The 10,225-nt window shown below is 43.5% G+C and overlaps 1 protein-coding gene across 1 annotated transcript in view; it reads right to left on the bottom strand.

Moving 5' to 3' along the window:
* LOC310776627 (uncharacterized protein) overlaps nucleotides 1-10,225 on the bottom strand; it is a gene marked incomplete at its 5' end in the record, with an annotated part of 44,101 nt that overhangs the window by 10,004 nt on the left and 23,872 nt on the right. The window contains 2 exons of the mRNA XM_083636802.1: nucleotides 56-363; nucleotides 1,054-1,194. Of these exons, the coding sequence (XP_083492928.1) occupies nucleotides 56-363; nucleotides 1,054-1,194 (449 nt within the window). The remainder of the gene's footprint in view (nucleotides 1-55; nucleotides 364-1,053; nucleotides 1,195-10,225) is intronic.

The following is a 10,225-nucleotide window of genomic DNA, read 5'->3' as shown; positions in this document are numbered from 1 at the left end:
ATACTACAAAATCCATGACAGTTCTCTCCCCTCCCCTATAATGATGTGACTGTACCTGGGCCGGCAGCCCTCAGGAACCTGACACAGATACTCCCCGGTGCCTGCGGGGAACCAGAAGTGGGAGTTGTGGGTTGTCCGCTTTGCTGCCATGGTAACCAGCTGGCCATCATGGCAGCAGAGGATGCAGTGGAGGAACGTTTTCTCATCCCGCCACACGATGGCGAGCAGGAGCACACTGCGGTTGGCCGTCCGGTGTTCGTGGAAAGCGTTGAGGAGGAGGGTCTTGGAACCGTGGACGGGGGTGAACGGGGAGGAGCTGATCTTCAGATCGCAGGAGTCTGTGGTTTGATTACTATAACTCACCTATAGGTGGACAGGACACAAGGAACGTTATATAAACGGATGCATTTTGGAGAAATAATTATTACCGTACATTAACTGGTAATACATATGACGTTATTCCAGCTCAAATAAATACGGGAGGCCATCGAATTTAAATGGGCTCCATCTGGGCCCTTCTTGATCTAAACTTCTTTCTCTCTGATAAAAAAAAAAAAACTAACCTTAACTTGTACCACTGTTCCTTCAGAAGTTGTAGTTATCATAGACTGTGTTACATAGTGGATTGCTCTATTGCTGACAAAAATGTGTTATTGTAAGTCGCTTTGGATAAAAGCGTCTGCCAAATGACGTAATGTAATGTAATGTAATGTAATGTAATGTAAATGCATCGTCCATATTCTCGAAATCAGAAATCAGCAGTGTTTAAGCATGCTACAGACTGCCATGCCAGCTTGATCAACTGCTCTGCTCTTTCTATAAATCTGGGGGGGGGGGGGGTCCCATTGTTATTTTTTGGTTTTTGCTCCAAATTAAATGTTTTATGGTCACTCATGATTCAGTAGGTCACGGGTTAGCTTGGTTAGAGTCTTAAAACTCGTTATATAAGGTTAATGAATGTGGAACTCTCTTCCGGGGCAAGAAATGTCACGTGACTGTTCAGCTCTATACGCTACCCGTTTGATCACATTTTATCTCTCATACAGTACTCACCCCCTGGTCTGTAGTCCTGTTGGTGTGGATGATGAGAACTACATATCCCATGGAGACTAACAGGATCAGAACTAGAACGGCATGCACCAACCTCTTCTGTCCATTGCGAATTCTCATGGTGATGGACTGGTTTGACAGGGTCTATAGGAATGGGAACAAAGAGAAACCAAAATTATATGTTACAACATACAGCTGTCCATGGCTGAAGACAGGGGTCTGAAGCCAGACTCCCACTCAGTGTTGCCAGGTGGGAAATGTTGAGTTATCGTCAATGAGGGTCAAAATGATCGCTTTTGGAGGGAAATTATCGTACGCGAGCAGTGGCCGTCTTCCACCTTCTTCTTCTTCTGCTAATGGCTTTCTGGCCGTGCTTCACCACTTACATAGCCTCAGCCAGGAATGATTTATGACATCACTGATGACATCACAATTGCTCGAATGGAATCACTGATGACATCACAATGTCCACGGGGCCCCGCCATACACATTAACCCTGAGGAGTAGCCGGATTGGGCCGATTTTCGGAAATATCGCGGTATTTGGAAAATATCACAATTTTGAACACTTACTTTCAGAGGCTGCAGCAGGCTCAGTTTTAAAGCTAGAGTGAGGTTTCCGGTATCATATGAAACTAGAAGACTTAAGGAATAGATTTGTACCAACCATGTCATGCTAGCTTGTCAGGAAGGTAGTTAAATAACACTCCAAAGTTAGGCTACATTTTGGCGAGGGGAAAAAACATTTTCAAAGGGGTCCTCTTTTTCACAGCCTAATGTTGGCAGGTGTGTGTGTGTGTGTGTGTGTGTGTGTGTGTGTGTGTGTGTGTGTGTGTCCGTTTTGAACCAGCTAGTATAGCCTTATATTGGCATTTAGCCTTTCATAAAAGTTTTGTTTTCTCGTTTTCTAATTTTCTTTTTTGTCTCATTTACGGTTTAGTTTTGCACAGTTGTATGCTTTGTTTGGGTTTTCTTTGCTGTCAGACGTTTTGGCCCTAAATTTGCCTGAGTTCAACTGAATTCAAAAAGACCTTTCATAACGACAGACGGCTGGCAGAAACAGTCTCAGGTCCAGAAACACGCCTTCAAGCATGTGGATGATCAACATCTTTGCATTCTTTTTGCTGAGTCACAAAGGTTCCCGTTCACTGTCATCTAATCCATCATACTGATAGCTGAACGTATGTAGCATTGTGCTAAAGCATGTTGCAGGCATGCTGACTCTCCTGTTCTCACATTCAAGTGAAGTTCAAGTTCATTTATTTGTTTATTGTCCCAGAAGGGCGATTTGATTTGCAGCAAAGCATATAAAGGCAGACGTAAATCACCAGGGAGACATAAAATCACAAGATAAAACACATGATAACCTAAGATAAGACATAAACTAGTACGCAATGTAAGACACATAAAACAATAGAAATCAGGATGGCAGTTCGAGGTATCAGTGCAAGTGCAGGTAACCCAGACAGGGCCTAGCTGAGGTCAAAAAGTAGCAGCACATCAAAGAGAGTTAGGCAGCAGCAGTTCAAAGTGCTAGTGCAAGTGAATGAGTAAGGCAAGGCTAGGATTAGTAACCGCCTTACACATTACAAGAAGATGTAGCTACAATAAAGCTATTGTATGTGTATTTCCCCTGTAATACAGATACGTGTGTGAGATACATAGCAACAAATTTGTAAAACAAGCAATAGATAAAACAAAAACAAAAAACACAGAGGCTGATCATTCAGCGTAGTTAAGTCCCACAGTAAGCAACATGAAAGGGCAGGGGACATGCTGCCTATTTTTCCTATGGGCAACTTGTCTTCCGTTCACCTGATGTGTATTTGCACTGTGCGGGTTAACATGCAAACACAGGGACAATATGCAAACTCGACACACAAAGGACCAGGTCAGAGATTTAAACCCTTGAAACCAGAATGATAATAACAGTGCCGCCACTCTGGTCAAAAGCTCGGTAAAAAATAATATCACAGCACAGACTTCGGATGAAAAGAGGCATTTATGAGCAGCGTCGAGCTTTCTAACCCCGACGTCGAGAAGCTATGAACCCTTCTTCTCAAGTCTGTGGCTTTGAAATGTTTCTGTGACACTTGTAAATACGTCCGTATCGCTGATTTAGACAGCTTGGGAGCCAAAGTCGCAGGCAAGTCTATGTACGGAGATGCGACTCTTGTAGGCAGGCGCGGACTGCATAATCGGGCACGTCGGGCAAATGCCCGGTGGCCTGGCCTGAAAAAAAAAATAAAAAAAATAAAATTGGTGCCCGCAGTCAGGCCACTCACTGAACAGCAGGCCAGGCGCCACCTACTGGTTTACTAGTGGTTTTATTACTTTATTCAGGGTTAAAGTGGGTGCATCTCATTGTAAAATTGGACTCGGCCCAAATTGGTCTTCAAACGGCCCAAATTGGGCTTCAAACGGCCCAAATTGTGCTTCAAACGGCCCAAATCTGGCTACAAACGACCCAAATTAGGCTTCAAACGGCCCAAATCTGGCTTCAAATGGCCCAAATCTGGCTTCAAACGGCCCAAATTGGGCTTCAAACGGCCCAAATTTTTGCACGCGCGTCGGCCCATATCGGCCTGGCCTGCTTGGTATCTAATGCCCAGCCTGAATTATGATCCCAGTCCGCCCCTGGACACAGGCATAAATTGAAATGGGAAGTCAGTAGGTGCCTGTGATATAGGAAAAGCATTGTCAATTTGCAAATGAGAGTTAATCATTCCAGGAGACAAGGAATCAAATAAAAAGCCAGCAGAAATAAAATGCTCATTAAAACATAAAAAATATATCTGATTTATCAGTCAGATTGCAAGAATCTTTAACAATATAGGTTGGAAGTTCACTAGAGTGTACATGACCAGAAGACGATTTTATTACTTTCCAGAACTTCTTTGGATCATTTAGGCTTTTTGTGGTTTCAGAGAGGTAAAACTCAGATTTAACTCTCTTAATATGAGATGTCCACTTGTTTCGGAGCGGTCTAAAACTGAGCCAGTCTACATCAGCTTTAAATTTTCTTGCCCTGGCAACATCCCTTTCAAGACTGCTCAGCTCAGGAGAAAACCATGGGTTGTTTCGACCTTTCACTCTGAATTTACGAAATGGGACATGTTTATTCACTATGCTTGAAAAACCGGGGACTGCCCCCTAGTCCGATACCTCACGAGTCCGATACCTCACGAGTCCGACACCTCATGGTTTTGGGTTAGGGTCTGGGGGAGGTTAGGTTTAGGCGTGGGGGTGGGAGAGGTTAGGTTTTGGGTTAGGGTCTGGGGGAGGTTAGGTTTAGGCGTGGGGGTGGGAGAGGTTAGGTTTTGGGTTAGGGTCTGGGGGAAGTTAGCCTCTTTTTTTCGGACTCGTGAGGTGTCGGACTCGTGAGGTATCGGACTCGTGCCATGGCACCGAAAAACCATCATAAAAGAACTTCCAGTTGAGCTCTACTTCATCAATGAGGGACATTTTATTCCAGCCATAGTGAGAAAGATCATGAAAAAATGCTTGTTCACAAAAATGTTTAAAATCTCTTTTAAGAACAAGTCGAAGCTTAGACTTTGGGAGCTTAGCATTTCTAACTCCTGCTATGGCACAATGGTCACTCAGATAATTTGCAAAAATACCTATGTCTGTGAATTTATGAGGGGAATTAGTTCAAATTAAATCAATTAAGGACGATTTCTCAGGGCATTTAATGTTTGGACGAGTTGGAGCATCAATTAATTGAGTTAGGTAGTATACGAGGGATCAGCCAAGCAGCATTTTGGTAAACTGGGTGGCAACGACAATGGAACCCTATGGAGCCCAAGTGGCGCGAGGCTTGATTGTCTGACTCTAGCCAGTTACTGTTTACATTTTAAAAACTGCGACAGTTCACACACCTTTAACACGACATGCATATATTAGTGAGAGTGAGAGCTACTTCTGCTCTCACTCAGAATGTCAAAATATAAGCGATGTCCTGTATAGTTTTTGAGATATTAACGTTTGTTTGGCACAACTCATACTATTAACTGCCGCGGGGTTCCACATTTCTGTGTGTCAAATGACGTCACGCTGATTCGTCCTATAGTATTGTATTGTATTGTACGTATGTTTTGTGTTGGACTTCCGATTTGTCATTTATTTTTCACAACAGGTTGGTGTGTGATATCCGGCAGACTATGAGTAATATGTTCCTTTTGTAGAAAGATAAATGGTCTGTTGATTTATGGTAGAACCTACCGTCTCATAAAAGACAGTTACTGTGTAGAGCCTTATGTAAAGTTTGATTTGGACAGACAAAAAAGGTCCCTGTGTGCACAGTTACGATCTGGAACTCTGCCCTTGGCACTCGAGACTGAAGAAGGCAGACATTTGCTTTGTGACTTGTGTGAAATTGAGAACGAGATTCATTTTCTATTCTATTGTACAGTTTATGATGATACAAGAGAGATACTTTTCAGTAAAATGTCCTCCATTTATGTTGATTTTTTCGAGATGGATGATTATGAAAAACTTGAGTTGTGTTTCAGGAAAGGGACCTTCTTTGTAGGACATTTTATTTCCCAGGCCTGGGAGCAAAGGCAGAATGTTCTGTTCAGACAGTAATGATCTGTTTTGTTGTTTAAGGAGGAATATTGTACTGTGATTTAGTTGTATTTTTATAGTGCTGCTAGCTCACCGGTATGTTCTATTGTATATCTTGTGTGTCTTGTAAGCCCATGTGGGCTGGGCACTGTTAAGTGCATGACACAATGAATAAAAACAAATCAATCAGTCACTCAATCAATCAACATCACAATCAACACCATATATCATACAGTACAAATAATACAGAACAGTATAATGCCGATACTAGAAACAGGAGCACTCAACTGTTCCCATATCCTCCAATAGAAGTTTAAACAACTGATTGAGTGAAACCAGTTGATTTAGTTTCAGTGATTTCTGCAGCCTGTTCCACTTGTCTGGCGCATAAAAACTAACAGCTCATTTCCCAAGTTCTGTATTAATGCGGGGGGGTTTCAAGGCTCAGGTATCCCTGTGCACCTGTCCTATATGAGCGTGATTTGAGCTTTAAAAGAGATGTGAGATATGAGGGTAACTTATTGAGTAATGCCTTATAAACAAAGAGGAGGCAGTGGTGCTCCCTTCTGACACCAAGCGAGGGCCGTCCTACGTTCTGATAAAGTAAACAATGATGTGTTCTGAGTTTATCACCAGTAATGAACCGTAAGGCACTGTGATAGCAGGCATCAAGTGATTTCAAAGTAGAAGGGGCTGCATGCATTTATAGTATATCACCATAATCCAGAACTGAAATGAGAGTTGATTGAACAACATTCTTTCTATTTTCAAAATAAAATCTGTTTCTGCATCACGTGACACATGCAGTTGGTGAACCCCCTCCCAAAACCGTATGAAATGTTTTCTTTAAACTACGGAATGGTTCTGACAGTCTTTTTTTCTTAAATCTGTATTTATATTGTGGTTTTATTATTAGGATCACTTCAAAAAGTAAAGTGAAGAGAATCTTTGTTAAAGATGTGTCCCAAATAAAATGCAAGGTTCATATTAGAGGTCGACCACACTCACCACACATGATCAACATATCTACCTGCCAAGCTCATATTTGTTCACAATGCTTCACAATGATTTCCTTTTCATTTAAAATGACACACAGGCAGGAATATTTATTTAACGTTTATGGCATACTTCCCTAAACAGAATTGCAAACTCTTTATCTCTCTCTCTGTCACACACACACACGCACGCACGCACACGCACGCACGTACGCACGCACGCACACACACACACACACACACACACACACACACACACACGCACACACACACACACACACACACACACACACACACACACACACACACGGATGGAATGGAAAACAATGTGTTCCTTTGTCAGTAAAAGAATCACGTCAGAGCTCCAATCATGAGTCAAATAAAACAATATTACTGCGAGATGGGGACAGAATAATTCTAACAATGATGAGTATAGCAGATATTAAATATATTATGTATGTATTCAATATTGTACATTTGTATAGAAGTTTGTGTTTGTGTCCCTGAATGAAAGTCTGCAATCTAAAGCTGTGCGGCACTTTCAACCCAGGTGACCAAAGTGGGTGAAATGGACCGACTGACCACGCCTCTCACAGGGCTAAAGAAAGACTAAACTGGCCTAACGTGTTTTCACGGTCAATAATGACATAAGCTGTGAATGAATTAGAATTTGTGGATCAAATTACACACTATTTTTCTTGGGTCGGTGAACCAATTCACTGAATGCACAGCCAAAGTGGATCTACTCCAACTCCAACTCCAACTCCAACTCCAACTGTGTGTGTGTGTGTGTGTGTGTGTGTGTGTGTGTGTGTGTGTGTGTGTGTGTGTGTGTGTGTGTGTGCGTGCGTTCGTGTGTGTGTGCGTGCGTGCGTGCGTGTGTCACTTGTTTTGGTTTTAGGTGACATATTAAACACATGACAAATTACTCTAAACTGCTTTAATTTGTGGTAGACCACATTTTGCCATGATGACGCACGCACACACACACACACACACACACACACACACACACACACACAGACACGCACGCACGCACACACACACACACACACACACACACACACACACACACACACACACACACACACACAGACACGCACGCACACACACACACAGACACGCACGCACGCACACACACACACACACACACACACACACACACACACACACACACACACACACACACAGACACGCACGCACACACACACACACACACACACACACACACACACACACACACACACACACACAGACACGCACGCACACACACACACACACACACACACACACACACACACACACACAGACACGCACGCACACACACACACACAGACACGCACGCACGCACACACACACAGACACACACACACACACACACACACAAACACACAAACACACACACACACACACGTCTGCAAACAGGTTGACACACCCTTGCTATGAAAATAATGTTTCCACAGACACTGGCCAGGTATAGCCTAATCTCTACTAGTAAAATCATGTAATTCACTGTGGCTCTACCTGATCTACCTGTTGCAAAAAATGTGTGATGAGTGGAGTTGATGGTGACTAGTCGATGATGGTGGTTAGCTTCTGGGTAATACCTGATCATTGGTAATACTTTAATACTTGCTCCTACAGCCATTTTCTAATTGATGAAGATGGAAAAACAGCATTGTTGGAGAAGCAAACAACCCAGAACTAACCAGAGAGCATGAGTAGGGCCATATGATTTCTGCAATGCAGAAGAAAATGGACGGAATCATGGGATTTGGTAATAAAAAGTGCAATCAAACGTAAAACATGGAATTTTGCAGAATTTCCCATAATTTGGCTGAAATTGGTAAAAGTAGGCCAAAATCAAAAGTAGATCAAATTATAGTAACCTAAATGATTTCCTCATTGTAAAATAGGCCTAATTCTGTTTTTGATTGGGGTGTTTTGAGTCGGTTTTGCAGGACCCTTACGTCACCTCACAACTTGAGAAACATGTCGAAGAGGCTGTCTGAGAGAGCCAGGTCATAGAAAAACACTCCTATATAGATCTCTTGCCTATGTAATCTCTTCTCATGGCTTTTCTTATCACTGCTATGCTGATGACACCCAGCTTTTCCTTTCCTTCTCCCCCTCTGACACTCAAATCGAGGCTCGCATCTCTGCATGCCTCAAAGACATTGGCGACTGGATGTCTGCCCACCACCTCAAGCTCAACCTTGGTAAGACAAAGCTACTCTTCCTCCCAGGAAAAGACTGCCCTCTCGCAGATCTCTCCATCTCCATTGACAACACCACTGTACTTCCCTCCCAAACAGCTAAGAACCTTGGGGTGATCCTTGACAACCAGCTGTCTTGCTCTGCCAACATAGCTGCTACAGCACGCTCCTGTAGGTTCTCTCTCTACAACATCCGCAAAATCCGTCCCTTTCTCACAAGAGAAGCGACTCAACTCCTGGTCCAGTCTCTTGTCTCCTCCCGCCTGGACTACTGCAACGTGCTCCTGGCCGGCCTACCTGCCACCGACATCCGACCGCTTCAGCTCATTCAGAATGCTGCAGCCCGTCTGGTATTCAACCAACCCAAATTCTCTCACGTCACTCCCCTCTTCCAGGAGCTCCACTGGCTTCCCATCTCGGCCCGCATCAAATTCAAGACACTGGTACTGGCCTACAGGGCAGTACACCAGTCAGCTCCCCTGTACCTGCAATCCATGGTCAGGTTCCAAACCTCTCAGCGCTCCCTTCGCTCCTCCACCAGTGCAGGTCGCCTCGCCCCTCCTTCGCTACGGGGGCTCAAAAGTCGCTCATCCCGATCTCGACTCTTCTCGTCCCTGGCACCTCAATGGTGGAACGAGCTTCCACCTTCGGTCAGGACAGCTGAATCACTGCTGATCTTTCGGAAAAGACTAAAGACACACCTTTTCAGGCTCCATCTGGGCCCTACTTGATCTAACTTCGTTCTCTCTCTTTCTAAAAATAATAATAATAATAATAATAACTAACCTTGTACCACTAACCTAAACTTGTACCACTGTTCCTTCAGAAGTTGTAGTTGTCATAGACTGTGCTCCATAGTTGATTGCTCTATTGCTGACAAAAAATGTGTTATTGTAAGTCGCTCTGGATAAAAGCGTCTGCCAAATGACGTAATGTAATGTAATGTAATGTATATAACCCCTAAATTAAAATTAAAATGGAAAAAAATGAACTTGGGGGGCAATTTTGAATGGGGAAGGAGGGATTACATATGGCCCCCAATCTGACAACCCAGAGTCTATTTTTATTGGAAAATAGACTCTGGGACAGCCCTTCCTTTTTCCCCAGCTTCCTGTACAGTGCGCCTCTCCTGCCACCGTCACTTCCTTTTCCACGTCCGTGGCTCCACTGTCTAAATATCAACTTGCACCACGACTTTACAGTCATTTTCCACTGTTGTTGTAAGACGAGTTGACGTCTTCTATGCAGTTTTAACGTTATTAGTGAATAATAACGGACGCGGAAACGGACGCGGAAAAGGAAGTGACGGTGGCTTTTCCGTCACTTCCGCTTTCCTTTTGCACGTCCATTTCGGCTATTCACTAATAATGTTAAAACTACATAGAAGACGTCAACT

The sequence above is a fragment of the Poromitra crassiceps genome (assembly GCF_964638095.1).
Source record: "Poromitra crassiceps genome assembly, chromosome: 5".
Taxonomy (NCBI): domain Eukaryota; kingdom Metazoa; phylum Chordata; class Actinopteri; order Beryciformes; family Melamphaidae; genus Poromitra; species Poromitra crassiceps.
Note: the sequence above shows the minus strand (reverse complement) of the source record. Positions and strands in the feature narration are given on the sequence as shown.